The sequence below is a fragment of the Topomyia yanbarensis genome, chromosome 2, assembly GCF_030247195.1.
Source record: "Topomyia yanbarensis strain Yona2022 chromosome 2, ASM3024719v1, whole genome shotgun sequence".
NCBI lineage: Eukaryota > Metazoa > Arthropoda > Insecta > Diptera > Culicidae > Topomyia > Topomyia yanbarensis.
This window is the reverse complement of record NC_080671.1, coordinates 154,869,604-154,885,322: the sequence shown is the minus strand read 5'-3', so window position 1 is coordinate 154,885,322 and position 15,719 is coordinate 154,869,604. Positions and strand designations below refer to the sequence as shown.

General features: G+C 39.4%; 1 protein-coding gene across 1 annotated transcript in view; it reads left to right on the top strand.

The window, feature by feature from the left end:
- LOC131681816 (uncharacterized) overlaps positions 1–15,032 on the top strand; it is a 525,351-nt gene extending 510,319 nt beyond the window's left edge. The window contains exons 6-8 of the mRNA XM_058962868.1: positions 1,357–1,479; positions 12,382–12,619; positions 12,736–15,032. Coding sequence (XP_058818851.1) covers positions 1,357–1,479; positions 12,382–12,619; positions 12,736–12,890 — 516 coding nt within the window. The 3' untranslated portion in view covers positions 12,891–15,032. The remainder of the gene's footprint in view (positions 1–1,356; positions 1,480–12,381; positions 12,620–12,735) is intronic.
- The last annotated feature ends 687 nt before the right edge of the window (positions 15,033–15,719 follow it).

Sequence of the window (15,719 nt, the reverse complement as noted above, 5' to 3'; positions counted from 1 at the left end):
AAAACATATAAATTGTTAATCTATAATGTCAATTTCGGCAGATAATTTAAAAAAACTGTAAAAAACGCCATTTTTACGCATTCAAACATTCATATCTTGGAAACTAAACATCAGAATCAAAAACAAATTAATAGCGTTCATACTGTTTTTTAGTTCTTTCATTTAAAATTGGTTTGGATAAGATCGGTTCAGCCATTGCTGAGAAACACGAATGAGAATTTGTCCGTTACATACACACACACACAGACACACACACACACAGACATTGTCCCAAATCGTCGAGCTGAGTCGATTGGTATATAAGACTCTGCCCTCCGGGCCTCGGAAAAAATCTTGAAAGTTTGAGCGAATTCTATACATTTCTTTTATAAGAAATGTAAAAAACGAACTGATTAAAAACAATGCGCTGCATGATCGAAATCCTACGTCTTATAAAAACAATGAAATGCTGTTTTCCATGCAGTTTTATAGTTGTCAGTATTTGGTATATGTTCTTGTTATAATTATTTAGCTAAGTGCGTTTTTGAATATTATTATTCCCAGATTTCTAAATATTATGTAAGAATGAGTTTCAAACACATAAAGTAGTATTTATTTTAACGATAAACTTCCAAAATAGAACCATAACATCAATAATGTTAACGAGCCTATAATACTCGTATTGTGTTCGCTGAAGCCGCACTCAGTTGCTCAATAAAACCCAATATAGAGAGAATCGGCAATAAAAAATTCGCCTAAAGCAAACGTGTAAACAGCCGAACAAACAATCGATCGTAAACGGTACCGACACAGCCGGCATGTTGGCAGTGCCATGCTACAAATCATATCCTTAATCCTTAATTTCCTTAATGTCGGTCGAATCATTTCGTTGCGCCGGGTGCGAGGGGGCGAGGGGGTAATGCTGCGTGGATACAGTCGATTTGCAGACAGCTTTACCATTTATGTCGGTAACGAAACAAGTTGCTTGTGTGCGGTAATCGGAAACCAGAATGCCTTCCAGCAAACGAATAAAATCAGTAGCGATTTTGCAAACATTCATACACGAAAGCCTCAGGTTCAGCATATCCAGCTAGTGTTTCAGCCGGAGGAAAACACAACGCTTCGTGTTCGGATAAACTATGGTAAAGCTAGTGAAATGTAGGCTCTTTTCGTTAACAAATGTAGTTACTGCAATCGGATTTTGCCTCAGTAGGACCTTGAACTCATTATAAAATTCGCGGTAAAACGTTCCCGGTCCGGTGCAAGAACAATACTGTGTCGTGTGCCTTTTGGAGTGGAAATGATATAAATTATAGCCTTACCACACAAACAATCATTTGCCGTTATTGTCCGAATAAAACCACAATCTTCTTACAGGCTAATCCGTCGCACATTCGAATTCACAAGCCATCCAGAGACCACAAAACCGATTTGGAAACTTCCGTCATTGGGTTGCACTTTGTGGTGAGCAATCATCACTTCCAGAACGGAAAGCTGAAGGTAAGCATCGGGAAATGTTGCTAATCGTGGGGAAATCTGTATAATTACCGGCTGCCGCGCTGTGGCTAGCCCTTTCACGCCTAATTATTTGGATGCGAAAGAGAGCTAGGGAGAGAGACAGACTCATCCTCTGCTATTGATACTATGTGCACTACATATTGGATTTTATATTTCATCAACAGCTCTTTTATAAATAATGCCATGGTTTAAGGGGTTTATAACATTTTGTTAGTTTAAAATAATTTTAGTGTTACATAATTCATAAATCGTCTGTAATTTTAATTATTATGAAAAATATTGTCTCACATAAATTTAAAAAAAAATATAGTTGCAATGTTAATTCATGAAAACAAGATCACGATTTCGTGAACTGAAGGATTTGTGAAAACCGTGATCAAGTTCCTGATACTATGTATAATAAACCTCGTTTTCATGAAACTATTTGTGTTTCCAAAAGACTAGTTCGCGTCGAATATATTCATGGCGTTACATTCGAATGTTTGGTATGGTTACTATGGTTGTTCCCTGGTCATGTTTAGTTTTTGTTATGATCCTTGTTGACATTTTGGAAATACACAGAAAACAGTTAAACGATGTTCATGATTGCAGTCATGACTTTATTCGTGACTTTTATGATTTCTCATCAAGTTATCGTGATATTTTATTCATGAGTTTGCTATCGGATTTTTCTGTCAAAGTAGCGTGATTTATGTTCATGATTGCAGGATCTTAGTCACGATTCTTCTTCCATTTCGTGGTATTTCAGTCATGAGTAGAGTGATACATGCTCATGATTTCAGGATACCAGTGACGATTTTTGTGTGAGTAACGTGATTTATATTCATGATTTCAGGATCTTTGCTACGATTTTCATGTTTTCTATTCACGTTATCGAGATGTTTTAGTCACGAGTAGAGCCATTTATGTTCATGATTTCAGGATCTTAGTCACGATTTTTGATATTTTATTCACGAGTAATGTGTTTTATATTCATAGTTTCAGGATCTTCAGGAATCAGAATATATTGGCTCAAATGGCACGTTCCCCGTACATAGTCGGGGATTTGTGCCTCAGGATCTTAGTCACGATTTTTGATATTTTCGTCACGAATAGTATGATTTATGTTGTTGATTTTAGGATCATAGTCAGCTTACTTTCAAATTTGACATGTGAAGTGACATGACTGATGTTCATGACATCAGCAGTATTATTATGACATTCGTAATTTCTCTTCGCCTTATCGCGATCTGTCATTTTTTGGTTATTACCGGTTTTTTTACTCGGGATATCGCGACAATATAAACAGGAACATAAATGTGTGACTTATAAGCGGGATCTTGTTCCATGAACTATATCAGGAACACGATTTGTGGCTCTAAAAGGTATTTTTAGTGCTCAACGCAGATTTCTTTTTCTGTCGAAACATCACACTGAGACTTATCGAATGAATAACGATGTTCTAGGTCATAATCGTTTTGTTATATTTACTGCTCGTGCGTCTAGCTTGTCGCTAGCATACATGACATTTCATGGAATAGTGCATGGAACAAAAATAAATCTACCAATAATACTTTTGATTTTGTGAAATACTTCCCGTGAAAATTTCATGACCATGTTGCATGAAATTGAAAATTATTAGTGATATATTCTGGCCCTGAATGCTCTTCTAAATCTCCTATCGCTTCATCAGTTCGTGGAATCGCAGGCAGAAAAAAGTGCCTTGCAATTAACTCGATCTACAAAAATTGTAGAAGGAGATATGACAGGACATCTAACGATCCTCAAAAAATTCAATATAAATCCTATTTCACATTCAATAATAGACTGGATGCAGACGAAGGCAAACCAAGAAATTCCCTATAATGTGACTGTAACAAGCAGACATGTGTGGGAAACAGGTGGGCCAAATCTACGTTCAGACTCTATTGTTTTCTTTACGGATGGTTCAAACATGAATAGCAGCACAGGAGCCGGGATGTTTGGACCCGGGATAAGAACAACTATCCCGATGGGAAACTACCCAACTGTATTTCAGGCGGAAATTCAAGCAATTCTTGAGTGTGCGTATATCTGTCTCAAGAGGAAGTATAGATTTGCAACGATCTGTATCTTTTCAGACAGCTTAGCAGTTCTTAATGCTTTGAAAGCCTTAACTTGTCAGTCGAAGTTAGTATGGGAATGCATTACCTTACTTAAGCAACTGTCATGGAATAATGAAGTAAACTTGCTTTGGGTGCTCGGTCACAGTGGAATTCAAGGAAACGAATCAGCTGATAGTTTGGCAAGACAAGGTTCCGAGACCGAGATTATAGGCCCAGAACCTTTCTGTGGAGTCTCAACCTGTACTTTAAATATGGAACTTAGAAAATTGGAAATGTCTATGGTAGAATCGAACTGGAACGCCACAGATACTGCAAAGCATGCAAGGAAATGTATGAAGCCGAGTGCCAAAGCCGCTCGAACTTTACTTATTCTAAGTAAGAGGAACCTTTGAATAATAACTGGTTTGTTTACCGGTCACTGCCCTAGTAGATATCATCTACATAAAATGGGAAAAATTCAAAGTCCGAGTTGTCGTTTCTGTCAATTTAAGAATGAGACAGCGGAGCATCTACTTTGTGATTGCAGCGCTCTTGTTAGCTACAGATATTTAATTCTTGGAAAAGGGTTTTTATAGCCCTCTGAGATTTGGCTATCAAATCCTAGTAAGGTTATCAGATTCATCAAACGAGTTGATCCTAACTGGGATAATATGCAAAATTAAACAGAGCCCTTCGTATCTTAATTATGAAGGGAAAGCTGAGGCGCATAACATCAAATTGAGTCATACCACAATATTCCTTTAAATGGTCGCAGTGGAAATCAAGGCTCTACAGCTTATAAAAAAAATATCACAAGCAAGCAAGATAGATCCTAGATCAAGTACTAGGAGTCATAAACTAATTCACGAACCCATGAATAATTTCCACGCGCATGAATAGTATGTCGTGACTATTACACTAGAAATATTTCACGAACGCGAATGGTAAATCGTGACTAGTATACTAAGGACCATAAACCAATTCACGAATACATGAATAATATTTCACGATATCGTGAACTATTTCACGACCACGAATGGTAAGTCGGGACAATTATACTGGAAATCATGAACCAGTTCACGAATACATGAATAATATTTGAAGATTTTGTGTACTATTTCTCAAGCATGCATATTGGAAAGTTACTAATATACTAAGAATCATGAATTAGTTCACGAGGGTTGTATGGATTCATGAATAAAATTCCGAGTTTCATGAAATAGTGCACGAGAATGTATCCATGCTGTTTTTATTTTGTGAACTAATATTCCTAAATCTATCTGTTAAAATACTTTTTTACATTTCAACGATATTCAATTAGCTAGAGATTACTGGGTAGGGAAAGTTATGAAAATTAGAGCCATAGTACTCAAGTGAGAGCAAGGATGTGAACCTCCTTCTCTTATTCTCTTTCTCTTGTTCTTCCCTTGCTTTCCGTCCCCGTCCATTACGTCACCATTTAGTTCTCGTCTCGGTGAGCTGTTTAGATCCTGATTCCATGAGCTTCAGTTTCCGTTAGCTCTTTAGCTCCCACCTTTATCACGATCTAGTCGGATAGTTCCCGGCGGTGAACTCATACTACTCCGAGTGAGAGTTCCTTGCCGGAGGAACTCCTCTATCACCGAAACTGATGCCCGTTTTCTTGAGCCATTTAGGCTCCAGTTTAATCGAGATCTACTCGGATATTTTATGGATACTTCGACTGAAAGATACCCTGACGGCGGAACTCCTCTCGGTTCCGATGTCTGTCTCGTGAGTCAATTTTCTCCCACCTTTGTGACGATGTAGTCGGATAGTCCACAGCGGTGAATCTACCCTACTCTCACTTCACCTGCGGTGGATTTGTCCCGATTAGCTTCTAGTTATCCGATCTGTTTACTTACTGTTTAGCCGTGATTTTTATTCATGGTCCTGTTTTCGTAACGTAAAAAATCTTGAAAGTTTGAGCGAATTCTATACATTTCTTTTATAAGAAATGTAAAAACGTAACGTTTAGAATTCATGGCACTTTATTGACGATTTTGGGAACAATCCTTTTTCCGTGTAGCTGCTTCTAATCTCTTTCTAGGAGATCGAAATTCTTGAGAATTACCGGCAATTGTAGGATTGACTTTAAATTAACTGGGCTAAAATTAGCTGTTCTTCGTAATCTTTTTTAGTAACGAAAAAATAAGAGATAGCTTTTTGAAAAACCCGTTTTAATCCACCTAGTGGTGCAATTGTGCCTTTCTCATTTGTCCAAACTACGATTCCATGGCTGGTTATGTTAATATAATGGTGGAAATGTCGATTAAATATTCAATGCGATTTACACAAACGTATAATGAATCGACAGCTACGAACTTGAGTCGTTATATGTTGAACCTGAAACACTTAAAACCAGCGACGAATCCAGGGGATTTGGACCCCGCCAAAAAATTTCAACTTGTTAAGAAATTTTAAATTAGTTTCTCAACTCAAAATCATTTCAAACCAAATTTTGCCCTGGTTTTTCAGACCAACTAAGAAAATTTATTCTAGAGGAATTAAAAAATTTTATTCGCGTGGAGGGGTATTTGATGAGGGAAGTGCGGTTTAGGGAAGGGTGCTGAGTGATGTGGAGGGGAGTCTCACCGTATCCCCCTAACTACGACCCTGTTAAAATACAGAAAACCTATGCAAGTCAAAAAAAATTGGCCGGGATTAAGTTGACGATGTTCAGAGTGATTGCATAACCTTTCTATAGGAGAAAGGCAAAAATGTGAATTTGCTGTGTGTCCGCACTCTTCAACCCGTAACTCCGGAACCGGATGTCGTAATTTAAAGACATTCAATAGCAGCCTATGGGTACGTTGTACCTTTCATTTGAGACTAAGTTTGAAAATCGGTTCAGCTATTCTTGAGTAACCGATGTGCATATTTTTGGTCACATACATACACACGTACACACACATACGCACACACGTAATGGCTCACAGAAACGTACAACGGTATCGGTAGCGGTCTGCGCCGGGGAATTCACGATAGGGCTGATTCGGCGCCGTGGGCTACCCGACAGAATCGTGACGAAAAGGGGAGCTAATCGGCTCACGAAACAAACACCGGTAACGAAAGAAATTCCGTTGTCGGGGAACTCTCAATCGGAGTAGGATAAGCGGTAAAGCTGGAAGATTTTAGTAGAGCTAAATGGCTCAAAAAAGCGGGTATCGGTGTCGGGGGAAATTCCTCCATAGGTCGGAGTAGGATGAGTTCACCGTTGAGCACTATCCAAGCGGATCGTGATAAGGCCAGGAGCTGAATGACTCACGGAAACATGAGCTGAATGGCTCAGGGAATCAGCACCTAAACGGCTCACCACAGGGACGAGAAATAAACGGCGACGTAATGGGTGGAGATAAGAAGCAGGAGAGGAACCGAGAGTTAAATCAAAGCTCATAGGTCATGCCACTCCATGAACCAAGCGAGACTCCGAGATAGAGCAGAAGAAAGAGGTGCGACGAAAGCGCAACGAACCCCCCCCCCCCCTCCACGAAGTAATACGATGACGTAGTTCCGTGGGGAAGAAGGGCATAAAAAGTAAGGAATGTTTTTAGTGGTTAGGCACGAACGTGAGTCGTGAGTCCCACACAGTGCCAATACACTACAGGCCAGGCTTTTGAAGTTTTTTAACCTTACTATAAAAAAATACGCACACACGCACAGACATTTACCGAATTCGACGAAGTGAGTTGAATGGTATATGACAGACGGTGCTCCGGGCCGAGATTAGGTTGACGATGTTCAGAGTGATTGCATAACCTTTTTATAGGAGAAAGGCAAAAATGTGAATTTGCTATGTGTCCGCACTCTTCAACCCGTAACTCCGGAACCGGATGTCGGAATTTAATGAAATTCAATAGCAGCCTATGGGAACATTGTACCTTATATTTGAGACTAAGTTTGAAAAAATCGTTTCAGCCATTCCTGAGCAACCGATATGCTTATTTTTGGTCACATACATTCATACACACGCACACACACACATACGCACAGACATTTGCCGAATTCGACGAACTGAGTCGAATGGTATATGACAGACGGCCCTCCGGGCCGGGATTAGGTTGACTATGTTCAGAGCGATTGCATAACCTTTCTATAGGAGAAAGGCAAAACTTAAATAATTTTTCTTTGATAATAATAAATCATTTCTTCAGTAAAAATATGCAACTTTTTATGGAGTTATGGTTTAATACCAGAAATTGAACGAGCAACAGTGGATCTCCGGAGGTACTTCGTCGAAAACTTGTTTTGCGGTTTCCATCATAACCAGAATTACAAATGTTCAAATTCATTGAATGAAAATTGATCATATTCAGCCGCATTCATGTTCAATATTCAGTTACGTAACTGAAAATGTCAAACGAACAAACATCCCATTCATTCAATGCCAGTTTTCAATCGTCTCGATTATTGCACGAAGTGAACGTGCAGCAACAAATCACACGTATCAATGAAGACCCTGGCACAATGTAAGCGATTATGATCACAATTTTATACGGTTTCCCAACATTTGAAAACATTTACTTAGGTAATTAGTGGAATGAATATTTTTGTAAGATATTCAAGTGAATGAATAAACGGGATTCCTGAATGAATATATTTTCTATGCACCACGAGTCGCATCAGGTTCATTTTCAGCTGTCAAGAAAGAGCTTCGAAAATTTTTAACTCTGATCATAACTCAAAATCTACCAGACCAATGATTTTGAAAATTTGAGCAGCTCCTTTTCATATAATTCTTTAGGTAAAAGATTTTATTCTTGTTTGATTTTTGAATATTGCACTTTGATGCGAAAAATACCGAAATATTATAATAATAATTTTGTAAAATGCTCCCATAGTAACCTGAGCAATGAGGTGAAGAAAAACTGTGCGAAATATCGAAAGGGTTGGTTCAGGAAAATTTGAGTTTTTTGTATTAAAACAATTTAAGTTTAACATATATTGCTTCTTAAGAGGAGAGTAAGGTAGTTTTGGTTGAAAAAACATCGCGAAAATTGTTTTTTGACGATACAGAAAGTGTTTTTTGTTAGGGGAAACTTTGCCACTACGATCACTATTCAGGTTATCTTTTGTAGTTGTACATTAGCAGCGAATTGTTTCATTGTCCACATATGTCGTCCCAACCGGGTAGTACATTATAATGTGGCTGAGGATTCGTTAGGGACAGGTATGCCATACTTGGCGAGGTGCCATGGGATGCCTTCCGAAGTATCGATTTCTTCGAAGAAAGGATACTGCACAATGATAGAGTCAGAGCTCAAAAAAATTGACATCGCTGCATGAACTTGAAAGAAAACGAAATTCAATTCATGCCCGCTGCGATGAATGAAATTTTTTATTCGTTTCAATCGTCATTCGTTCTCCCGACGCAGCGCTTTCAGGTACGGACATGTTCGAGTTCAGAAGCAAAGTGAATTTTATTTCTATGCTAGCTCTGAGAGGGATTATTGAGCAAAAGTGCACCAGATATAGATTACGCAGTTCACTTATGCTCGAAAATGTAGAAGATGGTAACTTCTGCCTTCAAACTGTCGACATAATAACAAATGAATGCTTTGGTTGGTGAATGAATTTATATTTCCTCTGCACTCAAGCGTTCGATTCTGCATGAAATTTCATTCAGTTGGAAAGTGAATGAATGAGGGAGGCGTTGAATCTGAATGTCGGTTTCAGTAAATGCAAGCAGAATTAGGTAGCTGATTTCGAATTTTCGTAGCACTGGATAGAGTATATGTTACAAGCTATCCGGCGGCTGCCCAAGAAAGTGAAAATCGTGGGTTTCGCCGACGATATGTCACTAACGACACTTGAAGAAGTAGAGGTGTCGGTTACTGAGACAATAGACACATTGGAGAGGTGGATAAACGGTGTCAAGTTGCAAATAGCTCACCACAAGAGCCTGGTAAGCGGATGCAGACCAACGTCGGAGGGCACGAAGCTTGCACTGAAGCAACTTGTAGTGACAATAGACGACCGGTTGAGCTTCAACAACCACATCGACTACGCCTGCGAAAAGTCGACGAAGACCGTTGTCAAAAAGCAGGAATCACGCCAAACATCGGCGATCTGGGAAGCAGCACGAGACGATCTACTGTTTCTGTCATACTCCGATATGGGGTTCCTGCCTGGGCTGCTGCGCTGAAAACCGTGAAAAGCTGAATAGGACATTCCGGCTGATGGCTGAACAAGAACAATATCGTCGTAGGCAGTATGCGTTATCGACGGAATGCTACCAGCGGAGAAATGCAAGTAGACTGGTCCGAGTGGACGCTGGCTACGTGGCATCAGCAGTGGGAAAACGCGGAGAAACGAATATGTACCCACCAACTCATTCCAAATGTGTCTGCTTGGGCACATAGGAAGCATGGAGAGGTGAAACGGTGAAGCGTCCTTGGCTAGAAAGTCGCCACGAAACCACTAATCGCGAATTGGGTTACATCCTTAAATGACGTAGCATTTTTTGAGTGATTTTAATACCCCCCTCTCCCATCGTAGCATTTCATCAGAAACCTCCAAATACTCCCCTGGTAATTACGTAGCCTGACGCTAGCTCCCCCGCCCCCTCTTATCTCGGTAATTTTTTTTAAAAATAATAAACTATGTTGGTTAGATTATCGTGACGTCAGGTCAACTTCTATTCCCCTTTAAAAAAAGTTACGTTGTATGACATGATCACCTCCCTGTCGCCACACATCATCATAAAATACAAAACTCCCCCTTCCCCATATAATGCTACGTCATTTACAGATGGACCCTTGAGAGAAATTCCGACGCCAACGAACTCTCCGGCGGTGTAGACTAGGTCCACCGCCGGAGACCAGTTGAATAGTACGCGACGTAGCACCGGGTTCGGGTGGTCGGCGCCAGTGAACCGGACGTCAGGTTTCACTGGAATCGCCGGACCGATCTCGACTCCCTACTGGGTGGCTCCTGAACAGAGTAGAGCCACTGCCAGGGACTAGACCGAATAGACCACGTCGAATAGCTTGCAGTGAGTCGTTGGGGCACCAGCGAACTGGAAACTACGCTCCACCCGGAATCGTTGGATGGACCTCAAACCCTACTGGCTGGCCCGTTGAGTAGGTTAGGTCCACCGCAGGGGACTAGATCGAGTAGATTGGGTCGAAGCGGGGATCTAAAGGCTCACGGAAACGGACATAGGTATCGGGAGAAATCGATCGCTCGGTTTCGGGAGATCTTCTATCGACGGGGAATTCTCCATCGTCGGCGACTAGACCGAGTAGTTCGCGAACAAGATTTTAGTAAAGTCGGAAGCTGAATGGCGCATCGGGGAAGTGGGGCGAAATGGAACGAGAGGGGAACAAAAGGGCTTAAAGGAGTTATAGCGCTAAATGGTACCGGAGAGGGAGTTAAAGGCAACAAGAAGGTTTGGTGGTCAAACCAAGGATGAACCGGTATCAGAAGCACTTTCTTCGCCGGGGAACTCTCCGTCGGCGTAAGCTAGATTCACCGCCGGGAACTAGACTAAGTCGTGAGTCGAATCGCCGAACCGAACTCGACACCTGGTTGGTTGGCTCGGTTTCGGAAGAACTTCTCTTGCCTGGGAATTCTCCATCGGAGTTGGCTAGTCCGTCGTCGAGAACTAGACCGAGTAGCGAACAAGTGTTGGTAGTTCAACGAGTAAGTGGTGCCGAATGGTACGAGAAGGGAGTTGAATACTTAATGGCACAAGAGAGCCGAAGGGCTCGGTAAATTAGACAATCTGAAGTTTGGCACCCAGATTGTCTTCGTAGGGGAAGAGCACTGTCTCGACCTTCAGTTAGCTTTCTACTTCCATGCAGAAATTGTCAGTCTGTATGGATGGTGGAGAACTGGTGGTGTGTCGAGGAGTGGTGCTGTAACCCTACTAAAGGAACTAACTACTAAGTAGTTGAATTAGAGTGGGTGCTATGCACATAAAAACCTCCTCCCCGAAATAATACCATATGGAAGTGCCGGGGAGGAATCAGGTTATGAGCAAGAGCTGTGGTTTTTAGCGGGTCGGGTGGTGGCAGCCCAAACTCGTTCCCTGAATCGTTAGGGTTTTGTACATTTTTTCCTGCATTCTCAGGACTTTTTTTGAAAGTTTTTTCTGCTCCCTAAAGAAAAGACACATACACACTCACAGACATTCTCCTGGTCGGGATTAGTTTGGCCATGTTCAGAGTGATTGCATTACCTTTCTATATGAGAAAGGAAAAATACTTAAATTTAGTTTAAACGCAACTGCAAGCCATTAGTTTGAGATTCAGTATTTTCAATGAAACGGGATTTGGGGATGTACTGGTTTAAGGTTTCTTCGATCCAAAGACAAATGCAGCTGTGCACATTTATTCTACGTGCAAACTTAAAAGGATCATATTCTGATGCATACTCTACCAGTATGTTTAGAACTTTAATACAGAATAGCCGTCCGAACTTCGAATGTCTAACGTTTTTGTATAATCTGCTTTCCGTTCCTTATTCTCTAAGCTTCAGTGAATGTTTTTATTTGCATAAAATAAAATTCAATACGATGAAAACGATGAATTTGATAAGAAAATTCTAAACCGCACCTGGACATCAATCGATCAGAAGACTCACTGAATAAATCAAATTAGGAAAATTTATATATGAAATGTATATTTTATGGATTGGAGCTACAAAATAACTGCATCTGTGGAAAATAAACGCAAACAAATCAAAAAATCTTCAACAGATATATTAAATAACCACAACGCTCAACGCCATTCGTCATTTATTCGCGAGTAAGTTAAATCTGATATTCACTTCATTATTATGGTTACCTTTTCCCTCGCAGATTCGCTGTTCGGCCCGCATCCACGAGATCTACATGCAATCGACGGAGAAATCCATCGACGAGGAACGACCCAGAGTCATTTCGGCGGCATCCTCCTCGTCGTCCTCGTCGTCGGCATCCTCGCCCAACAGCAATAGCAACAGCAACAGCATCAACCTGATACAGAACATCCCGTACGACCAGTTCTCCCAGCTGGACAACGAGCTGGACCGGAAAGACTACATGACACACCTACAGGGTGAGTGTCCGGCACGATGCCACAGGCACAACAATCAGCCCACCGGATTCAAGTCAATTAATCATTTCGTTTTTTTCTCTCACTCTGTTTGTTTCGGTTTTTCTTCCGCTACCCAGGGGACATGTCATCATCGTCGGGAAGTGCGTCCTCACCGACACGCTCGGTGCCATCAATCAGCTCAACCCGATTCCTGACGGTGCTAGTGGAGGCTACCGGACTGCTAATAGTTTTTCACCATTTGCTCAAATTTGACACGATTTCCATAACATGATTCCGTGATGTGCATTAGTGATGTGATTTCGGTTCAACTTTTCCTCCTAGCTCTCGAGTCGCAAGTCGAGGTTTTTCTCTCGAATTTTATTTGTTTCTTGTTGCGCTTTTTTTTCTGTTGGGTTGTTTGGTACCTATCGGACATATTCTCATCCGCGCGTAAAGAAAGTGTGACTCATCGCACTTCGTGAGGCGAAAGACAATTTTCTTCGACCCGAAGAGTAACGCTCGTCTGACGCGCAGCGAAACAGCAGAGCAGCACGCGGCAAATGGTGCGAATCTCTGCTGAAGAAAGTAGGTGATGATGACAGCGATGACGCAGACTAATGATTGCTGGACGAATGCGTGGAAAGTGTGCGAAATTTTTGTGATCGTTGTGGAATTAACTGACGTGTATTTAGCGAATAAAAAATTGAAAATCTTAGTCGGTTAGATAAAATGTATATTTTATTGTGGAAAAGACATTATTTATTAATTGGGGAATTGTCGGTAGGTAATGTAGGCGATGTTGTTCTCTGTGAATACAGCCAGGAGAGGTCTTGCTTGCTTATATGCGTAACTCTAATGCATTCTCCACATCAACATCATTATGATCCTGAATATGTAATTTTTGTCAGCATATGTTCATAGTAATGATACTGGTTCATTTTCATACGTTATATGCACAATAGAAATTGTACTTCATCATTTGTTTTCATGAAATATTTTCCTCAAGCGACAATGATTGGCAGTAAAGTGCGCATCTATACCAAATAAAGATCGATATCAACTAGTGCTATGGTGCAAAGAGCACATAAAAAACTCCAAAAATATTTGCAGGATTTGGTTATGAAGAAATTTAACAATCGTGCATGCAATCGACAGGAGGTTTTAAAATTCATTCGTTTGTGATATCTTAAAGACGCATTAATCTTCTAAACAAAGCTTAAAAACAAGACATCTCTAAAAAACTTTTTGAAACCACTAAAAAATATACTTTAGACTGTATCTTAAAAACGTTTTTCAAGCAGTAACGAACAAAACAATTAATTCTAAACTATAGAAGCAAATTTAACCAGTTCTATTGATTCTAATGGACAGTGGTTCGGGAGGCAGGGGCATAGCCAGGTGGGGGTTGGTTTGTGGGTGGAATCTGCCCCTTTGGCTTTCTCTCCTCCTTGTAGCTGTCGCATTAGTTTCTAGAATAATTTTTACCGAGTTGTTCACCACACCCAGCTCACCGAAGCCGCCGAAATTGCACTGAACGAACAATGGGTGGTTCTCATGACCGCCGAGAGTGGAGGGGGACGGAGTGTTTCCCCCCGGGCCTAGAGTTGTGGAGGGGGCCCGAAACTTAAGGAGGAACGATTCTGCCAAATATTATTTCAATAATAATTTATGTGAAAATTCAATTAAAGTTTCAATACTGATATGATTTAATTTCCTCCAATTTCTATGATAAAGTTAAGCGCACATTACATTATAAAGTTTATGCTGTATGAAAGACTAATCAAAAGAAAACTTCGAAGTCAAAAGCGATTTTACGCGCAGTGGGCAAAAAGACATAAGATCTTTTATTGTTAATTGTGTATTAAAAGACTGAAATTTATTTTCTATTTCATACTTTACAACAATTATCTCATGGATTTTGACCAACTAGATAAAAAATTAAGTTAGTTAAAGTTGAAAGTTCTGGGCTCTTTAAGTTAATTTTCATTCGAAGCTTTCAATCTGTGGATAGGTTTCAACAAAACAGTGGTTTTTAAATCATTAGTTCAATTGCGATTTTTTATCTTTTCAGGACGATATGTGGCTTCTATTTCTACCTATTTCAATCCATCGTGGGCTAAATGAATTACAAAAGAATATATTACAAAGAAAAACAAAATTCACCAACTTTCTTTGAGAATGTTCAACTGGTCAAATAGGATTTGTGAAACGAGTTTTGAATAACTCAACAAATCAAGAAAGAACATGGAAATCCACGAAGAAAACGGTCCGTAGTAATTTTTCGGATTCACTTATCATTTAAATTCGAAAACCCGAAAGTTTTTGTCATCTTTAACTATCTCAGTTTAAATGATTTTTTCCATTTCTTATCATTTTTCATATTTACTTTTTTATTTCTTTTTCCATTTAATCTAGGTTTTGTTTTCTTTCTATTTTCGCCATTAAATCTTATTTTCCTTTTTTGTATATTTTGTCCAATACTGTTTTTCTGTTTTTACCATTATTGCTTCTTTTTTAAAATTTGTTTCCATTTTTTGTATTTGTCCCATTTATTTAATTCGTTCCATCTTTTCACGTTTTATCTATCATATTATTCGTTTCTTTTGTATTTGTGCGTGTAATTGATTTCATTAAATTTACTTACTTTATTTAACTTAACTTTTCTTTTCTATTATTTCTTTGTATTTTTAATATTTTCCAACAAACTTAATTTTGTATTTCCCTATCCACCTTTATTCAATATTTTTCATTTTAGGTTTTTCTCACCTGCATAAAAATAGTTTTTTTCTCTTTCGTTTTCATTTTTTTCGTGTTTTGAAGCTTTTTGTCCTCCATTTATCGCTTTTGAAATTTATGCTTTTCTTTTGTATGATTTTTTTAATATTCTCCCATTTTTGTATGTTGCAGCAAAAGCAGCCTTTCCTTTAAGTACCTTTTTTACGCATTGCAACAATTATGAACTCCATTTTTTTATTTTATTACTTTTTTCAATTGAACACTTTTCCAATTATTTTATTTCGATCTTTATATGTTTTGTGAATGTTTTCATTTTACCATTTCATTAAATTTTAATTTTTTCCACTTTTACTTTATATAGATTTATTTTTTTAACCTATTTATT